This window comes from Haliotis rubra, unplaced genomic scaffold, assembly GCF_003918875.1.
Source record: "Haliotis rubra isolate DU_JTF1 unplaced genomic scaffold, ASM391887v1 Scf13, whole genome shotgun sequence".
Classification (NCBI taxonomy): domain Eukaryota; kingdom Metazoa; phylum Mollusca; class Gastropoda; order Lepetellida; family Haliotidae; genus Haliotis; species Haliotis rubra.
In genome coordinates, this window is record NW_025765225.1 from 4,465,432 (window position 1) to 4,488,358 (window position 22,927).

At 39.3% G+C, this 22,927-nt stretch overlaps 2 protein-coding genes across 2 annotated transcripts; both read left to right on the top strand.

Moving 5' to 3' along the window:
• Positions 1-11,308: 11,308 nt before the first annotated feature.
• Positions 11,309-20,309, top strand: LOC124267232. Its single transcript, XM_046702148.1, has 13 exons — positions 11,309-11,439; positions 11,876-12,022; positions 12,687-12,819; positions 13,969-14,139; positions 14,421-14,560; positions 14,669-14,845; positions 15,886-15,926; positions 16,417-16,451; positions 17,023-17,123; positions 18,113-18,283; positions 18,619-18,665; positions 19,645-19,749; positions 20,191-20,309. The coding sequence occupies exons 1-13, from the start codon at positions 11,309-11,311 to the stop codon at positions 20,253-20,255; spliced, it is 1,464 nt and encodes a 487-aa protein (XP_046558104.1). The 3' UTR covers positions 20,256-20,309.
• On the top strand, positions 20,255-22,643 carry LOC124267234 (fibropellin-3-like). Its single transcript, XM_046702149.1, has 5 exons — positions 20,255-20,312; positions 20,794-20,907; positions 21,685-21,798; positions 22,260-22,312; positions 22,470-22,643. The coding sequence occupies exons 1-5, from the start codon at positions 20,255-20,257 to the stop codon at positions 22,641-22,643; spliced, it is 513 nt and encodes a 170-aa protein (XP_046558105.1).
• Positions 22,644-22,927: the final 284 nt, after the last annotated feature.

A 22,927-nucleotide genomic window follows, 5' to 3' on the forward strand; every position in this document is an offset into this window, starting at 1 on the left:
CCCTTCTTGGTGAAAAGAATGCAGCTGTCACTCAAACATTTTAACTGGCCGAGATATTCGTCCTTCGAGTAACAGGGCAACATAGCTTTCTGACATGGTAAGATGACCAATAAGAGATTTTCGGTAGTATTGACCGGTATATAGTCTCTGTCGGATGTTAAAAAAACCCATATTGGACTGTAAAGCATTAAACGGAATGGACCATTCATGTGATACAGTTGACTTGAAATAATACCCTGCTCAACTTTGCAGAGGTACCACCATTCATGTGATTATAGAGACGGTCATATTATATTCATTGTTGTGTGGGATTCATTTAACGAATATATGGTATATAGTGGCCTGGTATTTATTCATGTTGAACAATCCGTTGAAATAGCAGTGTAATGGGTGAGCAGATGTATAGCAAAGTTGTGCAAAAATGCAATTTGGGTTGGGGAGATAATCACTCTCCTAGCCCGCGGCTGCTTACAACTTGAATAAGATACAGTGTACAGTTTTGACAGCTACATGATAAACCATAACTACAGGAGATACTCACACAAAAGTTCAGTGTTAAAAAGATATTAGACCTGGTAACAGTGAAAGTTGATATATTTTCACTAAAGAAATTAAGATTTTAATTTACAAAATTCACAAAGAGTATGAATTATCTTCATACCGAAATATTCCTAAGTCATAGAATGAAACGTGTTCAGATTAAATCTCTCTTAGTTCATTTCACAGAGTCCAATTTTTAGAGAAACCAAAATGTTGCTCTCGTTCAGTCACAGCGTCACATAACTACATTCTTCCCGCTTTCAGTGCTGGCAAGTATATACCGTTTCTTTCCTTCCTTTGTTTAAATAACAACATTTGATTTGTAAAACTGGCTAGGTACCGAAGACTAGTGAAAACTAATTAGTAGAAAATAATATGTCTTTCTTTAGCATGATAATATAATATAATCTCTTTAATATTCCATGTTAATGCCAATCTCCAAACTTCCACAAAATTGCATTTAGGTTATTCGATGGTTTTTTGTTGAAATAGACATTGGGGGAATTGTGCAAAGACAAAAACACTTTGTCGTACATTCAACGTTATAACAATTCACACTTGTTCGTTCCTTCATTGTAATCCCTGGGGTCAATAATGAAAAGGAAGATGAATATAACACTCCAACAATCAAATAGCCATAAAGAACGTGACCGTGAGCGATTGATGAGATTCTGAAACCGCTACAGAAACCTCTTACACAGCAATGTGTTGTTACAGGGCCAAATTGTATGATCAAGCTAATACGTTATTATAATAATATATAATAATAACATTCAAAGACAAATAAATATTTTCCGAAGGTTTTATGGTACAAAAATAGAGTTACAAAAATTATGTCCAATGCAATTCCTTGCTTCAAATGAACCCCATTTTCATCACAGTCAGAATCGTAAGAACACGTAAAGGGCTTCATCACAGTTATATATTTGAGTAGCACAACTGTTAATGACAAAACTTTCTTCCTATTTCCTACTGTTACATTATGAACGATCTATAAAACAGCAAACACATAACACAATGACATGGTTCATACAATCATCTGGGATCTTATTTCATTTTCTACTTTCTATTTGTTTGCAATCTAACTGAGAAGCTATTTCCCAGCTCATAAATCACTGACTGAAAACTCAACGAGGAACCTTGGGTCAGTATCTCTGCATTCGTCAGAACATGGCTGACAATGCTACATCAGCCAATCAGATAGAGTCTTTGCGGTGACAAACTTGGAATATGCATACTTATGAATGCAGACCACCTCCAGAATGACTGTATATAGGATAAACCTCGGGCGTGTTTTGGTATCTGATGATGAGCTAAACCAGCCTGACTGTTCCAGAACCACCCAACCTCGCTTTGGTGCATTATATTTTAATCTGTAAAACAAAAGAAAATATAAATAATGCTACCAATACCGATCATGTCCATGTTAGCGCCTCTTTTCCTCAAAGCCTTCTTATAACTCCAGTGAATATATATAGAACAGCGCACAATAAGTTTCAGATCCTGCTGAATCACAACGCAGTCGTTCTGTATGAACGAATAAATGGACACAATATTCTGTGCGTGTATTCATGTGATGTAGATTTTGGTGTTAAGGTAAATATATAGCCGCCAGGAACCTACAATATTTTGTTCCTAATGTGACAACAATATACGTGACAGTATTAAATTCAGGCGACATTCCGTCGAGAATACAAATAAACACGTGACAACACTATATTATAACCCAGAAAAGGTCTTTCTGTGACCATTACATTTGCATTTTAGCTAGATGGCAACCAATCCATACCAGGACGTGTATTGAAAAGGGTATAACTGAATTTCCTTCAGAATCGGATCTGGAATTGTTTCCCAGATAGTTCCCGATATGACACACGTAGGATGTTGCGGGAAGGCTACGGTCTACGTCAAGGCATCAGCTTTCTTGCTTCTTTTTGCCTTTATCCTTATTCTTCTGGGGTTCGGGACGCCAATGTGGAGTACAAGAGATAGCCAAAACGAAGGACTCTGGCAGAGATGTACCGGGAGCGAATGTGTCTCAATTTCATCTGATCCACTGTCAGGTATGTCTGAAATGTGTAATATTCCGAAAAAATAACCAAAAAGGCGATGTGAAAAGAAAAATCGCTTTCCTTCTCGTGGATGGATTCTTCACATTGTTCACTGTATCTCACAGATCTGGTTAACATGGGTCTACTGAAGGTGGCCCACACAGTGTGACTGTACATTGTTCACTGTACCTCACAGATCTGGTTAACATGGGTCTACTGAAGGTGGCCCACACAGTGTGACTGTACATTGTTCACTGTACCTCACAGATCTGGTTAACATTGGTCTACTGAAGGTGGCCCACACAGTGTGACTGTACATTGTTCACTGTACCTCACAGATCTGGTTAACATGGGTCTACTGAAGGTGGCCCACACAGTGGGACTGTACATTGTTCACTGTATCTCACAGATCTGATTAACATTGGTCCACTGGAGGTGGCCCACACAGTGTGAATGTACATTGTTCACTGTATCTCACAGATCTGGTTAACATGGGTCTACTGAAGGTGGCCCACACAGTTTGACTGTACATTGTTCACTGTACCTCACAGATCTTGTTAACATGGGTCTTCCGGGGAGGTCCTAGACAGTTTGTTTACAACGTCTTTGTCAGGCAGACTCCGCATTATTGTATCATTATTATTCGCACTATCTTTCAGACCAAGGCTGGTTTATAAGAGTACAAGTGGATGCAACAGTTGGACTGATCACTGCTTTGGTCGATGTCGTACTAGCATTCATCATAATGCTTGATGCAGAATGTTCAGGGAAAAAGGCAATGCGGGTTGCAGTCATTGTATTCGCGTTTGTGCCAGGTAGGACAAGTTAGGGGCCAGCTCAAAGGATGAATGAAAGATGAAAACGTATAAACAAAACGTATTCGCCTCACCCTAATTCATTACAGACCTGTTAGGAGGTTGTTGTCGAATTGATTTGTGGCTCCCAAATCGCAAGGGTAGCGACAATAACGATCTCATGGTAAAAATAGGATCGGTGAAACAGGATAGGAGGTACTGTTTATTTCATCAAGTACAGCTTTATGTAAAAGCTTGGGAAGTATGGTGTATTGATTTTGTTGGGTAGAAAACTTGCAGGGCTAATGACCTTCCCCATCTGAAATCTTCAGAAATTAAGCTGTTCATTGAACTTTTGAACTGGTGTCTTACTGAACTGTGTGAAATGTAAGAAGTTTACTTACCTATTCTTACTATTATATCTGTTTGAAAAACGTAATTGTTTCTAAATATAAGCATTCTACCTGACTATTGTCTAATTTCTTTTTGGAAAAGGGTAAGTTGCCTAACATGTGCTCATGATATCGGCCATTGGATTGTAAGCCTTGAAGATTTGCAGACATTTGACCTTTACCTGGAATATTACCGAGTGCGGCGTTAAACAACTGTCGATCAATAACACCATTTTGAATGAAGAAATTATAACCAGAAATAAGTAGAAATCATCGAATTATGACCAGTTAGTCACTATTAGTTGACCCAAATTCCAACCATAGCATGTTCTGATTCTTATGTAAATCTTTTTCAAGCTGGTTTTCTCTTGGCCGGTTGTCTTTTCTACTGGATCAGAGGCAGGCTATATTTCACCGTCTTCTACCTGGGGTTTTCCTGGGGAATCACTCTAACTGCCGTCTTTGTCTTAGTCGTCGCTGGCATCCTCCTCGCCGTCGACACTGACCGCAACCTTCCTGTGGATCGTGAAGAAGATGCATGCGAATGAGGTACAGGCCTTGACCTGTCGTCAGTGGAACGAAGGTATCTCATGCGATAATGCATTCTTCCCTGTCTTTAAAATATGTTTTGTATCTGCTTCGTGTTTTGTCATATGTTGATACGAAATAACCAGAGATTGGGGAGATGAAGATCTTACGATGGCGACAATACTTCCAACAGCCAGCCACAGATACCCGTTTCCCTGTCAGTTAATAGCCACTAAAGGACGTAAAACCCGGTTTCTTTCCCCATGTGAGAACAATATATCTGAGAAAAGGTCTTATGTCCAGAATATTGTGCACACCAATACGTCATACTGTTCAATAGTTCCATTGTACAAAAACAAATAGTTTCTATTCCAGCATGTCAAACTGTGCCCGCAAATTGTTTATCGAGCAATTCAAATAAAGTCGTTATTATTATAAAATTGGACAGGAAGTCCTTCCCGTTACATGGGTCATGCCTATGTGTTATTAATTCATAACCAGATATATGGATATGTCCCTAAACCCTTGCACAGTAATCGGAATATTTCTCCTATCAAATACACATTCAACTTAATTCACATACACCTACTCGGAAACACCAACAAACAGGCGCTGTCAAGTTTCGACCAAGGCCAGGGCAACCCAGGAAGACCGTTCCAGCATATGATCGCAATCTGGGCCTAGATTTTCGAAACTCTCTTAGCGCTAAGATAGTCGTAAGAGCCATACATTAACATTGACTTACGACTATCTTAACGCTAAGAGAGCTTCGAAAATCTAGGCCCTGGCCCGTATACGTGAGGCGTGAACACTTCACCTCGAACACTCGTTTGAAGCAACTCTGGGTGCCCAACCGACCTTTATCAACCAAGATCGTGCGCAACCATCTCAAGGTTTGAGGTCCCTGAGGGTCATACTCTGGCCAATGAACAACAAAGGCAACCTCTGCATTGGTGTTTTGATCAAAGGCACTTGAATCTCCACCTGGAGACGGATCCAATGGTCAGACACGCAAGCAGGTTCCTGTTTCATGTTACGGATGGTTTCACTGTGGAGAGTTTGGGGGCGCTTCAACACTGCTAATGTGCCCGGAAACATTCATCTTGCTGTTCCTGTTGGTGGAGGCTCAGTTATAGTGCGGGGATGTGAAGTGACTGATATGTAAGTTGACATTGGTGACTGTACAGGAAAATCTTAATGGCCAGAGCTGCATCGTGATCAAGTTGCTGTTCCAATCGCGATCACATTAGACATTTTAACTTAATAAAAGAATTAAAACTACATTTTGGGTTTGTGCGATTATAACTGAAATCATCTGAGAGAACTGTCAGACAATTTATTATGAAACACATACCTACCTCTCCCACCCTGGTGAAGTATTGTGTTTACACGGACCTTTATTTACACGTCACTATACAGTATTAAATCACGTAGCGATACATCACGGGTCTTCCCGGGGTGACATGAAAGACCTGACAGAGTGTCAGTCAGTCGGGAAGACACGAGAGGTGTGTAATTAAGTTATACCTATGTTGTGAAGGAGCTGGAGATAGTGACTGTCAATGATCTTGGCCACACATTTGACGAATTCAAAGCCAGTGTTAGTGTGACAATTCGACTTCATCGCGACTCTATTAACTCGACATTCCCACGAGGTTCTGTAGAAGGAAATTCATCTGAGAACTGATATCTCGTAAAATAATACGCAATATTTTATCATTTAGGAAAAGGAAACCGATGCATCAAAAGTAAACTTTTATAAGATGCCTGCTTCTTAATCAAAGAAGCCATCTAGGACATCACTAGAACAGTCTACATATCCGACGCTGAGAAATCCTGCACAGGAGAAACTTCCAAACCATACCCACCACAGAACAAGAACACAAGAAAGTCCACATAACACTCCAAATTTGCCGTATCAGACCAGATGTCCTATGTCAGCATCGTTCCATTGCTGAGTACTTTCAACATGCAGATAACTATCACGACAGCGGTTGTCGTAGGTTCTACTGCTGACAGCGGCATCAAACTGAATGCACTCACTTACCCAATTTAGTCATCAGAACGGTCAGTAGTCCATTTGTATGCCCATAAAGACAGGCCACACACGTTTGAAAGGTCTTTGGTACCTCGTGAGTTTCATCAATTCACGTGCATTCACACATGTACCTCAAACCGAGATGACATAAACTACGTACTTCTGAATGCACTGGCGGGCCTGGGTCCCGTTTCACAAAACGACCTTCGGCCCAAGCTAGGAGAGGTTTGTTTGTGCCTTAGGCCGTTGTTAAGGACACCGTTTCTTATGACAATCGTCTAAGGCGTTGCCAGTCGCTGAGTAGTCGTGTGTTCGAATCCCGGTTCACAGCGATCATGTTTCTTGGTTTGTCATGGCCATACCCGTGCTCATGGGTTTCACAGTGGTAAACGTGTGAGAGACCTGATCAAAGCGGCGTCACTCTCCCATGATCGCCAACATCGATTCTAATAGTGAGACCCCTTGAATTAGAGTGATCACAGAACGCTGTTTCCTTTGACAATTGTGTCAATTAATTGAAGAAGCCCTACAAGGCTGTACATAACACATGCTTTAATGAATGCGAGTGAGTGAGTTTAGTTTTACGCCGCTTTTAAAAATATTCCAGCAATATCACGACGGTGGCTTCACACATTGTGTCCGTGTGGTGAATCGAAACCCGGTCTTCGGCGTGACGAGCGAACGCCTAAACCACTAGGCCACCCCACAACACCCGGAATGAATGCGAAAATGTAACTGAATCAAATAAAGTGTAAAGTACAAGTGTGCCAAGAGAGGGTTGGTTCCACCACAACCGGCGTTGCGGTCAGGAACAATCAGACAATACACACACACGCACGCACACGCACGCACACGCACACGCACATGCACATGCACACGCACACACTCGAAAATAAACATGCAGAATTTTCAATTAACAACCTACTTGTATGTACTCAATGTCACCCTTGAAGGGGGTTGCGATCTTGATCGCATAATACACATCACGCGTCTTGCTATTCAGCGATTACACGTGGAGCTGGCGTTTAACCACACATCACATGGTGATACAAGGGAAACACTGGACAACCCGGCATTAAACAAACCCAGCCAGCTACCAACCACTAACCAATCATCAACTGTCATACTGATACAACCGATTAAGGTGCGGTGGGGTAGCCTAATGGTTCAAGCGTTTGCTCGTCACGCTGAAGACCCGGGTTCGATTCCCCACATGGGTACAATGTGTGAAGTCCATTTCTGGTTCCCCCGCCGTAATATTGCTGGAATATTGCTAAAGGCGACGTAAAACTAAAATCTCTCTCTTACAACCGATTAAGAAATTCAACTTTGTCTATTAGTGCAGGTCATACTCCTCTAGACAGCGTGTATATTAGTTGAAACGGTGGATGGGGTATTGTGATTCTGCTGAATTTTGCGTTTCTCCTGATTTTTATTGCACGCGCCAATTTTTACACTGACAAACGAGGACACAACAGGCCTTGACGAGAGATAGACTATATTAATTGTAGGTAATGTTTGACAAACCAAGGAATTGCTTCCTCTTCGTATAATTCTTTTTCAAAGAAAATACAGAAAACACGATATATACTGATCTGGAATGAAAACCGACTGGTTCAGTGCGGTATTAGCGTTGCGTCCCTTTTATCAGGGGTAACAACTAATAGTTGACGCGATCGATTGAGGTCAATGTCACTCAATTGTGGATATTACCCTGTCAGTTGTAATACTATACATATTGTAACATGTAAAGTAAAAGAAAATATCATTTAATTACCTGCGAAAACCAAACAGGTTTTGTAACAATATGTTATAGAGAGTCCAGAAACACGTGGTATATTTGCAACCATGTCCACAGAAGCTCCTCCGATAACTTACAATAACGACTTTCATTATGGATCAGTATTAATCCTCTATACAGATCCCACAACCATGTACGTCGTGACGAGGTGATAATGTTTGATCGATCGTTGTTCGTTGGATGTAATTTATTGTCAAAGTCTCTAGATTTCTGTCACAGTGATGACTTCGTCTTTATTTAGTTCAAAAGGATCGTTATTTACATTTCTATCGCACCAAGCATTGCGACATTATTGAAAGCAAGATCGTCACTGATTATCGGCTTAAGTGAGATTATAAATCTGGTAGATATGATGATGCGTGCATTTAGTGTATAAGTTCAAACAAGTAGACCGATATAGGCGCGCAGTTGTCCCTTATAGAGACAGGGTGCATCAGTCATATTGCCTTTATTCCTGTGTTGCTAAGGAGTGAGTTATCTGTGCCTCTATAATGTCTATCGGTGATCTGGGCCATACATTTTCCGTCGGCGATAGCGTCACTTATACTCCAGCGTGGGCAGGCGTACCAAGGTAATGTCTCATGGCACGAAAAAACATATTCTTTTGTCTCATATATCTATATACTGTGACAATATGTAGTTTACACATGTACTATTAGGCTGCTTTGTCTTGTTGAATTTAAGTTAGGTAGTAAACCTAGATTAATATTCCCTACTTCGCTACACAGCACACTAACATGTTGAATTTAAGTTAGGCAGTAAACTAACATTAGTACTTCCTTACTTCGCTACACAGCATACTAACATCTTGAATTTAAGCTAGTCAGTAAATCTAGATTAATATATCCTTACTTCGCTACACAGTATACTAGCATGTATAATTTAAGCTAGGCAGTAAACCTAGATTAATATATCCTTACTTCGCTACACAGTATACTAGAATGTTGAATTTAACTTACTTCGCTACACAACACACTAACATGTTGAATTTAAGCTAGGCAGTAAACCTAGATTAATATTTCCTTACTTCGCTACACAGTATACTAACATGTTGAATTTAAGCTAGGCAGTAAACCTAGATTAATATTTCCTTACTTCGCTACAAAGCATACTAACATGTTGAATTTAAGCTAGGCAGTAGACCTAGATTGATATTTCCTTACTTCGCTACACAACACACTAACATGTTGAATTTAAGCTAGGCAGTAAACCTAGATTAATATTCCCTTACTTCGCTACACAACATACTAACATGTTGAATTTAAGCTAGGCAGTAAACCTAGATTAATATTCCCTTACTTCGCTACACAGCACACTAACATGTTGAATTTAAGTTAGGTAGTAATCCGAGATTAGTTAGGTAGTAATCCGAGATTAATATTTCCTTACTTCACTACACATCATCCTAACATGTTGAATTTAAGTTAGGTAGTAAACCTAGATTAATATTTCCTTACTTCGCTACACAGTATACCAACATGTTGAATTTAAGCTAGGCAGTAAACCTAGATTAATATTCCCTTACTTCGCTACACAGCATACTAACATGTTGAATTTAAGCTAGGCAGTAAACCGAGATTAATATTTCCTTACTTCACTACACATCATCCTAACATGTTAGAACAGAATGAAATATATGTGAGCATAGAAACATAACTAAGATACGGTATGTACAACAATGTAAGTAGTCCAGTCCAGACAATCCCATAAACAACGCTCCACGCTCGGAGCACGATGGCACATCCACCAAGACGCCCAGCCTGACTCCCCGATCCATTGGACCAAGAGAATATTCGATTTCTTGACCCTTCCATTGGCTTTTTCGTTCCATTGAAGGAGAATATTAACGCTAAATGTTTTTCATAGGGGTAAAAGCATTCCAAATGTCAACTTTCATGATTGAAATTGAACAAAACGTTTGTAAGTTTGCTAGTATTCTCCTTTAATTCCTTGCTTTCTCACAAACACACATGTAATCAGATGACTTTGTGTGAGTGCGCATGTGCGTAATATTCAACGCATTTTGGGGATTTTGATTGCAGTTTAGATTTGACACCACTGTACTCAATTTGCACGACTGTTGCGATTAGGGCATTTCAATACGGGGCAAACTGCATTTTTTTTCCGCGCAGAAAGAAAGGAAAAACTACGATTTTCTTCCGTCATGTAAATATACATATCAACGAAAAAATAAAACGCGTCGTCGCATTATTTTACACCAAATCCAAAGACCAGAAACTTAATGTGTTCTTTTTATCGCTTCGTACGACCAGCATTGTTTGTGGGGACCAATTCTTACTCCCAATCTCAATGATGGGTTCTTTTCAGGTGTTCTGGGACATAAAGTTTGGAATGTGACACACTGCAGTCCACACACACAGTTCATCCCCTATCATGAGAGGAGCCATGGCGGAAAGTGTGGTGTTGCTCCTGATTTTGATGCCTCTATTGAGTGTGGATGCTCAGTCTAAACACTTCATTGGAGGATCAGTGAGTTTCAAGTTCGTCGACACATCGAACCCAACAGAGTACAAGGTACGAAAAAGCTGAGTAGTAATACAGGCTTAACAATCATGTATTTATTTAGTCCGTTAGTCTGTTTCTTATGATCACTACCCTTCCCTTCTTTTAGATGAATGTAACAGACTATAGATATGAAACGACAATGTCATGTGGAGATATTGAATTAATTGCCATTGTACTACCTGAGGTATGTCATTATCCTTTAAAGGACCTGAGCGTCGTGAAAAATGAAATGAAATATTTCATTTGCAGTTTTCTACTTATTACCTCTAAGAGGACACACATAGACTCATATTTGAATTGATTTGCATTTTTACACATTTCCAAGTCAAATAAGCAGTTGGCCATAACGTGTACAATGGCCACCTATTTTAGTTGAATTGACAAATACGATAAAACAATTCTCGTTTTAGATATACTCCTCTCCTGACATTGACAATCCTCTTTCTTTTCAGGTCGAATTAACAAGTGTTACCGGATGGGTGATGGGTGAAGGGCCCTGTGGAGAGAACTGCACGATCACTGACGTCGGACAGAGCACAAGTACAACTCGAAATCATATGTTAGACATGAATGGCAATATGTATCTCGGAAACTGGACTTCGGAGGCCGGATACTCGCATAGCAATGTCACTTACAGTATGATTACTGACAAAGTATCCAACAGACTCACTGGCGAGGTGGCAGCCGTAAATGTCCCCCTCCAGTGGGAACAGGAGATAGCCGAAGTTGTCCTGGAAGTCGACCCATTACGTCAATATACAGATATCGAGTAAGTAAGACTGGTATTTCATGTCAACTTACTACATATTACACTGTTTGTTCTTGTACAATGCACAATGCTCAATCCCTTACTTGACCAAAGTCGGCATGAAGAAAACTTTTTCTAGTTCTGATACGGCCAATACTGCGTTCATTCGTATTGATGTGTAATACTGTGTCCCGTAACTGGAATTTCTACCTAGTTCGATTATTTAGGTTTCTGTCGCCACAGTCACTGGTGCCTCTTTACGCTGAGCATTTGCTCTTTGTGCTGATTTGCATTAAGGACACGATTTTAGTAACATGTGGTGGGTATAGGTTAACGGGATAGAAGCGTCAAAACTCATAATAATGTATCACGATATGATCTGCCAGGATGTAATGTTTTTCAGCACGTATGAAACTGTAATGATTGTAATTTATCTATATGGTTTTACTTTTTGCAGGCTGCATGGTTTCTACTGGAAGGACTTTGACTATGGTTACGAAGGGGACACAAAGTTTCACCTTCAAGTAAAGATAAATGCACAAGAACGTAATGATACAGGAGAACCAAACAACAGCCCTGTTGCGATGTTTAAACCTACATACAAGTAAGCTAATAATAACAACATAGTTGATAATCTTCATTAAGTCTAATATCAGTCTTAAAGTTCTTGAAAGGCATTAAGAAACATGAATGCATGACACGTCTTATTTATAGATAAAAACTTCTTTTATTCTTTATACGACGTTTCAGAGCAAATTCCTGCTCCTTCGTCAGGTGAATGATGAAGGAGGAAAAAGTTGCTCTGAAACGTCGTATAAAGAATATAAAGAAGATGTTATCAAAAAAACAAACGTGTCATGTATTCAATATCGGTCTTTTTTCCAAAACACATATGTTTCTTTAGATGACATGATAACAGTTCCCACAATCTTTTATGTTCCATATTCCAAAAAATGGTACTGTCATGGTCTATCGATCACTTCTTCATGTGGTTTGTCTGGCAGGGGAACTGATGTGCGCCGTTAGACAAGAAATAGTTATATTTGTGCAAATTGTGTGGGTGGTGGGGGTGCTATTTTTCCTGTATGACAAATGGAAGCTGTTATTCTTTTACACTGACGTTTCATATTTACCTTTCATTTTCCTTAAGTACTCTCACATTGTGAACTCATATCACCATGAACCAATATGTCCACAATAAACGGAAATTAGTTCTATGTACCAATAGAAAACAAATAAACACATATTGATTATATATTATATTCCAGAATTCTCTTAAACAACGTAACAGTAATCAAACTATCCACCATGGACAAGGATGGGGATTTTGTGCAATGTCAGTTAGCAACGTTCATAACTGCTGGTGGTCTGCCTCCACCACGTAACACGACCATAAACAAGGTAACTGAGTGTGTAACACACGTGAAAGTAAATGTTCCCTATTGCTAAAGGTATGTGCGTGTTCTTAGTCGATGTAAACTATTCAGTAATGGAACACGACATTGTTATTTAGCAGTATGACCGCATTCAGTTGATTACAGCGTCTTCTGTTTACGACATAACAGTTTCGGTTTTCCGCCCAATGCTCCATTTATTACTTTCGGTCATCTAATTAAAACACACATACTCATAAGCAGAACGAAATATTCCCCATCTCGCAATGCGCGACACGACAGTCATATTCTGCCGTATTCAGGAATTCAAATGTACTAAGTCACGTACACTGCCAACAGTCAGAATAAAGTATACACTGATAGAAGCTGAATAGGTTTACTACCTTGGCTAATGGAAACTGAATTCCACCCCCAACACGCCGTCCCACAGGGGGCCACCATCTGTGCACGTTACCATTCTTGATACTGATACTGATCAGCAGCAAGAGAAATTCCACTCACTCATCCTGATCAACGGATGCCGTCGGAACAGCTGAGAGGTGAGCGATTGATCCAAGGATATACCCAAGAGATGCACCGAAGAAGGAAGTCTTGCAATCATCCATAAGTATTGAACGGCCAAAGCTACAGGGATGCCATTCTGTAACTGGTTACCCTTACCTTTCTCAGAGTCACTATAGACACTGTACCAACAGGGCAATGCGAGCCCCTACAATGCTCAAACAGACTTCTCAACATCAACAGCTTATATTACCAGGAACCTGATGTTTAACTGACCTCTCGGCGAGAAAACATCACTGGGATCAATTTGGGTGACAGAGTAGACAACTCCCAAGCATGCGAAAACGTGTTATTTGGAGGATTGAGACCCCATACCCAATCAAGTCTTGATACCCTAGGTGCCAAACTAGATACTGATGCCATTGTCGAGGTGCTGTAGAGGAAACCTTCATATTGGTTGTGTTTGATCGTTTTGGGGGGAATTCATCCCAAGTGCCAACGATATTGATTTTATGAATAAACTTTGAAATACTTTTCAGTGAAATGTGCACTTTTTCCAAGTCGAAGCATACTTATTTGCTCAGTAATGTACTAATACCGTTGCGTCTCAGTTGTGAAGGTTGGGAGATTCAGGTGATTCTGTTATATTTTTCAGGACTGCAGCATTGAAATCACCGCCTATGAAACTGATCAATTCTTCGATCAAGGATGGGGAGTGATACCTGTTAAGATCAGTGATTTTAACAGGAAAGCTATAAAACTCAAGGGGGATCATCGTCCGTTTGTTCAAGCTGGATCACAGTCGCTCAGTGATATAACGGTTCAAGTAAGCCAATACTCCTCGCGATGTCCAACTTGTCAGGCAGTTAGAAGCACCATAGAAATCAGTTCCTATGAATCTGATCACCTCTTTGATGGAAGATGGGGAGCGTTACCTGTTGAGATGATTTAACTCCAGACCTATACACTTCAATATGGTTTTCCAGCTGGCTCAACTTCTCTCAGTCATATTACGGTGTAGGTAAAGACACTAACAATGAACGTTAACTTAAAAAGAAGTTGGCCTTGTGTGACATTATAACGTTATGTTCCGATTCCTGATTTCAGTTCATGATACAGACTCTAGAAACCATTGAGGCGCCGGAATTTGTGGACCCTACAAAGAGTAGTCAACATGTGTTCTACGTATATGCTGGTTCAACACTAATTATACCTCTCTATGCTAAGCCATATGATTCGAGCAAAAGGTACGTGTATGTGATATGCACTTGTGTTTTCGTACCTCTATTGTGATCAGGCTACGTAATGACACGATACATTTGCCTTTTAATAACGAGGATTGTTTCTTATTCCAGTGAGATTTCTTTCTTCAATTTGAGATCAATTCCAAGGAGATCTTTTCCTATCCCACCACTGGAATATGATGTCGGTCGCAAAAGTGATGGCATTAAGTACGCAGTGGTGAAATGGCGTCCAGAGAGGAAAGACGTCGGAACCTATGTCTTCAGTGCATTGGTAACAGATAACTTGGGGTAAACTTCATTATACAACATCATGAGCTCTTTCAAGTATGTATGTGTCGAACAGAATAAAAACTACAAAGATAGACAAAACGTTCTTTCAATAGAATTTAATATTTTGTATCAGTGATAAATCTACTGACTCTGGGAAGTAGCACGTATGCTAATTACCGAAACTTTGTGGCTTTTATATGGAATGAATAAACACATCAGCTTGTGCACGTCGGTAGATACAAATGTTTTTCAGTTACGTGTCCTTGTCTTTTCTAGCAGTGGCGTTAGCTGTTTGTACCAGTGATTGAATTTCAAAAATGCAGTTTGTAGATCAGAAAGTTTACAGGGAGGAAAAATTGAATTGCTACGTGGTAAGGATAGTTACTAGTATGGTTTATATCGTGAAGGTTCCTCCTCATCCCATTGTTAGACCTTACTGCTCGCCATAGATGGAGGCATTGCTCAAATTGAAGACTTACTCGCAAAGAAGTCAGAATAATTGCTGGGGTATCGTCATGCATCATTATATGTTTGAGATAACATTACACAGACGGATGGTTGGTTGGCTTTTGGTAGGTCTTTTTGTTGGTTGGTATGTTGGCTTGTTGCTTAGCAGGTTAGTTGACTGGTTACATGGAGTTACTTTCGTAATGACCATTATGGGCATTCCGTATGAGATTAAGACCCCAACCTTACAGTGCGTAAAAAGGTTTGATGGCCAGAGGCTGATTGTGTGTCATCTCACCCTAAAGATGTGTTTGTTTCTCATCAAACCAATCCTGGGTTTGTCAGGTCATGACTCGCCCATTTCCAGGCAGGCTGCCGCCATAAAGATAAACGTTTTGTTACACATTAAATGAAAAATGCAATAAAAGAGGTTAAATATATGTCGGCTGAACATTATCAAATCTGCGGCTTCGATTTGAAGTAGATTTGACATCGACCATAGATTGAAAACACGTGTACATATAGCTGATATAGGTTCAAATACAGATGAAGTTTACATATTCTTAATATGCAAGTATCTATTCAGCAATCTGTTTCATTGTATTTTTCAGGATCGACGGACTTGACAGGAATTACAACATCATTGTCAGAGGTGACATATTGTCAGTAGATAGATTTCTAAACCTTAAACAATTAGACAGCGAGTTGTGATTGTCGCACAAAGATGTTCATGGTCAAATACTTTAACATCATGAATATAGGTATCAAATCATAAATAATCCAAAATACTTTAACATCTCATAAATAATCCAAAATACTTTAACATCATAAATAATCCAAAATACTTTAACATCATAAAAAAGTCAAAATACTTTAACATCGTAAATATATATATGTGACAGGGAATGTGTGAAACCAGGGATTTCACGTAATCCCTAACAGTCAGTGATTTCGTGAAATCGCTGTAACCCCCAGGGATGTAGGTTTTCCCTTCAATTTCAGGGGATTTCATGAAATTACTGATTTTCATGGTGTTACATTACACACATTCCCTGTTAGGATATCAGTAAATATCGGTGAATTATACCGAATATCTTGGTACACATTTGTGTTCACATTTAATGTTTCTCCATTTCGTATAGACATCAACTTCACCGCCCCTGATGTTGGCACAGTGGTAAGTATATATAGTATATAGGTTTAGTATGGATTGTGTCCAACAGTATGCCACTTAGGAGGGTATGCATGGCTGAAAAAGTGTTGAAAAATATCCTCCGACACCACACCATGATTTTCGTTAATAAGCGAACTTGATTCCACGCCGAGTTGAGCAGCATTCAAGTTATATCACGGCGTGTTACGTTATATGTAACTGGAACGCTTTAGGGTCACAACTCTCTGGATTCTGGGACCCGTGCCACCATTAAAACATGTAATTAAGTATACTTTCTTAACTATCTTTGAAATATCTAGAGATGTATTGATAGAATTTGGAAAGACAGAAAGATATTTATTCACAATACAATTGTTCACACTAAGACAGGACCTCAATTTGCTGCTGCACAAAGACATGCACACATCAGATGTTTTTGTGTCATGAAGAGCCTCCTTATGGAGGTGCCTAAAGAAAATATATATGTATCATGTTTGATGTTCTATGATGTTTGGCAGAGTACCTGTGAATATATCAAACGTCATTTTGTAGATGTGCCATGTGACGGTAGAAATGTCTTGTTCTTTCTTTACAGACTCGCCCCTTCTTTACATTATTCCCCAGCGATATTGTAATACGGTGCCTACAGAATTCAACATGTTCTTTCCCTATTTACTCGACAACTAAGCGTGCTGGGTAAGATGAAAGGAACAACCATCTAACATACATCACAAACAAATACCTTTCTCTTGTACACTTTCACATCTCTGTATAATTTGTGACACATATTTATTCTGGAACCAAACAAGACAAGTCAGTGAAAACAAAAAGACTTTTCAAGTACTCTACAATATGCAGAGAAATGCCCATCTAGGAAACAAGGTGTTGCGATACTGTTTACCGTGTGTATATGTTGGTCAGTAGTGTCTCATGCATATTTCGACAAAAACGACGAGGAAAGCTCCTGAAGATGGAAATGGTGGAATAACTACTGAGAGGTGGAACGTTTTATTTGATATTCCATGCAGGTGCCAGTACCAATCACTGGACCATCTTCCATTAACTAGGGACCCGTGAAGATCCGGGGTAGAATAGGTCTTCAGCAACCCATGCTTGCCACAAAAGGCGACTATGCTTGTCGTAAGAGGCGACTAACGGGATCGGGTGGTCAGGCTCGCTGACTTGGTTGACACATGTCATCGGTTCCCCATTGCGCAAATCGATGTTCATGATGTTGATAACTGGATTGTCTGGTCCAGACTCGAATATTTACAGACCGCCGCCATATAGCTGGAATATTGCTGAGTGCGGCGTAAAAACTGAACTCACTCATTCACTCCATTAACTAGGACATTGCTGGAATATTAATCAAGAAACATACACAAGCCAATACCTGCACCGTCAATCATTCCAATATCAGTTGTATTATCCATATTTAAGAAATACAGTTCGCTCAGTTTCAGCTTTGCCCTGAAATAGTATAATAAAAGGACGAGGGCGCTTGCGTCTGATGAAGTACTGTCGTCATCATTGATCTTTTAGCGATGCATGTTAGAATACAAATTACATGGTGGAATGACGTCCCTTTTTATAGTCACTCAGTCCATTAAGGGAGATGACAACACATCTATTCAAATATTGCAAGTCAAAGATAGAGGCTAATTTGAACTCTTCACACTTTGCAGAGGACGGATAGCATCTGTGAAATATACAACTTCGACTTTCAAGAACACCCTTATTTCGATGCCAGTCAAAGTAACCAAGAATACACAAGATATGTTTGAGACTGATGTAACAATAACATCAGACCAGGTTGGCGGACAAAAAATATGTTTTGAGGCGTATGACGACCAAGGGTAAGGCGAAATATACATATATCTAAAGGTTATAGAGAGAACTAGATTTTGAATTTCTCATGACATTGACATACATATATCTAAAGGTTATAGAGAGAACTAGATTTTGAATTTCTCCAGACATTAATATACATATATCTAAAAGTTATAGAGCGAACTAGATTTTGAATTTCTCAAGACATTGACATACTTACATGTATAATAATTATATAAAAAGTTATAGAGCGAACTAGTTTTTTACTTTCTCAAGACATTGGTATTGACCACGTTTGTGTTGTACATTCGAGAATATAAGACGCATGTTCCGACATACACTGAATATCAATACTTTACAGGACAAAGTCTGAGAAGAAATGTCTTGGGGTCACAATGGAAATTAATGGTCAGTTTATGTTGGCACTCTGTTAAGGAATGCTTTTACAATAACTATGTGAGACAAAACCCGTTTTCAATTAGATAGTTTACATCTCATTTCTTTCAACAGATGTTTTGGGCGCTGTGCTTCAACAACAGTTTGATGATACAGTTCTGAAAACCATGAAATGTTATACTCTGTGTTTGATTCAAATTGATAAATGTCAACGTTTATTATGAAACGAAGCCATAACGTATATGTTATGTAATAACGATGAAGGATCTTTTAATAATGTACATGTTGATTTAATTATTGAGTTGTTAAAAGAAACTGAATTAATTGATAAATTGTTATGTGTATTGTAATTAGAGTATGATTTTAAATTTGTGAGAATGAATTAATGAATCAGACTGTTAGTGGCATTACCTTCAAAGGGGATTGAAATTACTGCCCCCTTAGAATGTATGCAAGTCCCATTTCATTCAAAAAAAAATTTCATACAACGTGTTCTTAATCAAAGAAAATGTGTTATTTTAATGTATGGCAAATGTTGACTACAATCGCCAATGGCTGAAGGGATGATGTAAATCCACCTAGGGTCCATGCAGGTAGCAAAGGTACTGTGAGTCCTCATGGTCCCTAGTATGGTGATCTACCTTCAGTTGTCGGCGATCTATAGCACGTTTTTTATATTGTATCGTCTTTCATAGATATTCAGATATTTTAGATTTTAATACTAGTTTTACAATTATATCTGTGAAATTCTAGTTATTTTTACTTCCTTCGCCGACATTGGTTTATTATTAAATTGTAACATGATTTTAGTCACGAAATTGCTGAAATATTGCCGATGTGACTTAAAATCTTAACTAACTCACTAACTTTTATAACTTTTCATCATTTTCAATTAACAAGTAAAAAGAACGATATAAAACGCTACGTAAAGTGATCTGTTAGCGTTTTTGTCACTTATGTGAGGTTTATTTTTAGGATAATTTTTTTATAGATCCCTGCAAATTCGGTCCATGTGTGAACGGCTTATGTAAGAGCAACGGATCTACCTTCGAATGTACCTGTTCCAGAGGATACAGCGGTCGCTTATGTGATATCGGTAAAAACTTGTAGAACTCTCAGTCACGTGTTATGAATACACAAGGGCATTTAGAAAGTGGCCAAATGTAACACATGTCATATTTGGAATTACACCTTCTTAGTAACGTACAAATCTTGTACTTTTGTTGGGTTCAGAGTCCCATCCGGGATTCAAACCCACACTCACAGAGTCTGGCACCTAATCGCAAGCACACAAAGTCAGCGATCTAACCCACTCAGCCACTAAGGATGTGTAATCCCAAATGTAACATGTGTTACATTATAACGTGTTACATTTGATTTTCGCTTAGCAGAACAATTTAAGATATGCCATGACAATCCTGTCGTCGATATAGTTTATAAGGATACTTGTTGGTCTTTGCTCTAAAACTCGATCGGCAACATTGCATGATATCTACACTATTCCGTGAGTTCTTATTGACACAATATTCTTTGTGAGATGTGGACGAATGCGCAAGCAACCCTGCCAAAACAGCGGAACCTGTGCCACCAGCGAGCTCATGATGGGTATCTACTTCTGTTACTGCTCTGGGGGATTCACAGGAACAAGCTGTGAAACAAGTAAGTATAACAGTTCCGAAATATCTGGAGACATAATATGCACTAATTCATACAGTAAGAGTTATTTATATATTTGCTTCCTTGATCAAATTTGAAGTATATTGCCAATAGTATGTGTACACGTACCTGATTTAACATTTTAGAACTGTCCTTTAGCAGTCATAGATGGAGGTAGATTGATGTAACACATCCTATACGTGATTGTAACCGAGCTCCACAAAGCCAAGCTTGTTTGACAACTCGAAGTAAGTAAAAGCGGGTCTTAGGTATTTAGGTCTACGTGTTTGGTGCAAGCACAAGAGCCCGGATAAAGTGAGAAGCATATATTAATCAATGGGAATATGGCATTCGACTTCACGAACACAGCTTCCTGGTCCTCTCATGGGACGCAACCCGTCACAGTGAACTGTTTAGCGTTATATAGACTTTGTCTCCCTTACTCAGAATCAATTTGAAGAATGATTGTTTTCAACTCATACAGATATAAATGAGTGTAAACCCGACTCTTGCTCCGGAGCTGGTATCTGTATCGACCAGATAATGGGCATTAAGTGTCAGTGCAACAAGGGGCACTCTGGCGACCACTGCGAAACCCGTGAGTAACGGAATATACTCGCTAACTTAAATATCGCTGCATGTCTTTATTGTTAGTTTAATCCTGCAATAGTTGCAGTTACATTGTATTCTACATGTTCCAATGCACTGTTTGCACGCTATCGGTCAGTGCTTTTGATATTCTGCAACACATCTGATACTGTAGGATTTGGGAGGTGGGGTAAGTAGGTAGTGGTTTAAGTGTTCGCTCTTCACGCCGATTTCGATTCCATACATGGGAACAATATATCAAGCCCATTTCTAGTATCTCCTGTCGCGTGCCTGTGAAGGTCCGGGATAGAATATTGATCTTCAGTAACCCATGCTTGTCGTAAGAGGCGACTTCGGGTGGGCAGGTTTGCTGACTTGGTTGACACATGTCATCGGTTCCCAATTGCGCAGATCGATGCTCGTGATGTTGATCATGGATTGTCTGGTCCAGACTCGATTATTTACAGACTGCCGTCATATAGCTGGAATAGTGTTGAGTGCGGCGTAAAACTAAACTCACTCACTCACTCTCTCACTCATCTCCCGTCGTGATATTGCAGGAATATTGCTGAAGGCGACGTAAAACTATTTTCACTCAGTGCATCATTTCAGAAAAGAGATTTTATCAAAACCTTGTTTTCCTCTTTCCATCAATGTTGCATAATACAGTGAAACCACGTTGTGTCGAAATTGAAAGTACTTCCCGTTTTCCGATTTATTCACATACATAGATTTCATTTCGACACAACCCGCAGTGTTGTTTCAATGTTGTTTCATATTTCCCCAGCTGATCCACTTTGCTCCAGTCATAACTGCGTGAACAACGGGATATGCGTATTGGAACAGAGTAAAGCAGTATGTAGATGTCCACTGAGATATGGCGACCCTCTCTGTCAGACAGGTGACTACAAGCAAACATATACTAATTATACTAATTATCGCGAGATGTACACAGTCATATCATTATGTTCTTGAGATAGTAACAATTGTACAATGGACTCTGCTTTTAGCAGAGATATCGTATACATGTGGAAAGGGTTTTTGTAGCTTCTAATATCTCTACTCTCTTTGAACCCACTCAGTATGTCTTACCCAATATGTAATCTTATGATAATGATTAGTTACTTGGTACGAATGCAGCCGTTTGGAAATAAGAGGGATGCATTTTGTATCTAAAACTAATCAAACCAGACAAATACATGATAAATGCAAATTCTCTGCAAAAATATTTTCTTTTTGACATTTTTGCTGAACATGACATTGGGATATTGAGTTGCTATACATTTAAAACCATAAAACCAATCATCCCTAAAGCTTTCAAATAGATAAAGATGGATGCTGTATATATTGTTCTTGTTGCAGATAAAAAATCAACTGGGGGAACTCCCGTAAATAAAGACAATGGCCATAAAGAGGTGGGATAACATTTACAAGTGTGATGCTACAACAGCTGTTAAACTATTTAAGATGAATTCTACATTTATAAGTTGCTTAGTAAGGCGTATGCTGACATCAGTGAATAATGTTATTGTATTTTTGTCTATTATTGTTCACACTTGTAACATGTTTCAGTCGCCATTCACAACTCCAACCCTGGTAAATGGGGGTGGCATCCAGTGTACGGTCGGTGAATCGTGTAGTGTTCCGCTCTTCATCCGTGAACCTCCCTCAGGGTGTGTAGCAGGCAGTCATCATCACTGGTCAATCAACATCGCATTTTGTACTGGAAATATTGATCATACCTAATACTAAGTGTAAAAGTCACACAAAGGTGCCCCTTTAGACATGCCAAATGTGTAGATTATTCGCAAACCTTTCGCCATTAAACTATACAACTTACAATATGAACGCGACTGAGTGAATGAGTTTAGTTTAGCAATATTCCAGTTATATGGCGGCGGTCTGTAAATATTCGAGTCTGCACCAGACAATCCAGTGATCAACAGCATGAGCATCGATCTACGCAATTGGGAACCGATGACATGTGTCAACCAAGTCAGCGAGGATGACCACCCGATCCCGTTAGTTGC

Excerpts from the sequence above, each read along its gene's own strand:
- LOC124267232 (XM_046702148.1), top strand. The coding sequence starts at position 11,309 with ATGATTACTGACAAAGTATCCAACAGACTCACTGGCGAGGTGGCAGCC. Across the intron at positions 14,561-14,668 it reads CCATATGATTCGAGCAAAAG|TGAGATTTCTTTCTTCAATT; the intron begins GTACGTGTATGT and ends TTCTTATTCCAG. Across the intron at positions 17,124-18,112 it reads TCGACAACTAAGCGTGCTGG|AGGACGGATAGCATCTGTGA; the intron begins GTAAGATGAAAG and ends CACACTTTGCAG.
- LOC124267234 (XM_046702149.1), top strand. The coding sequence starts at position 20,255 with ATGGGTATCTACTTCTGTTACTGCTCTGGGGGATTCACAGGAACAAGC. Across the intron at positions 20,908-21,684 it reads TGGCGACCACTGCGAAACCC|CTGATCCACTTTGCTCCAGT; the intron begins GTGAGTAACGGA and ends ATATTTCCCCAG. Across the intron at positions 22,313-22,469 it reads AAGACAATGGCCATAAAGAG|TCGCCATTCACAACTCCAAC; the intron begins GTGGGATAACAT and ends AACATGTTTCAG.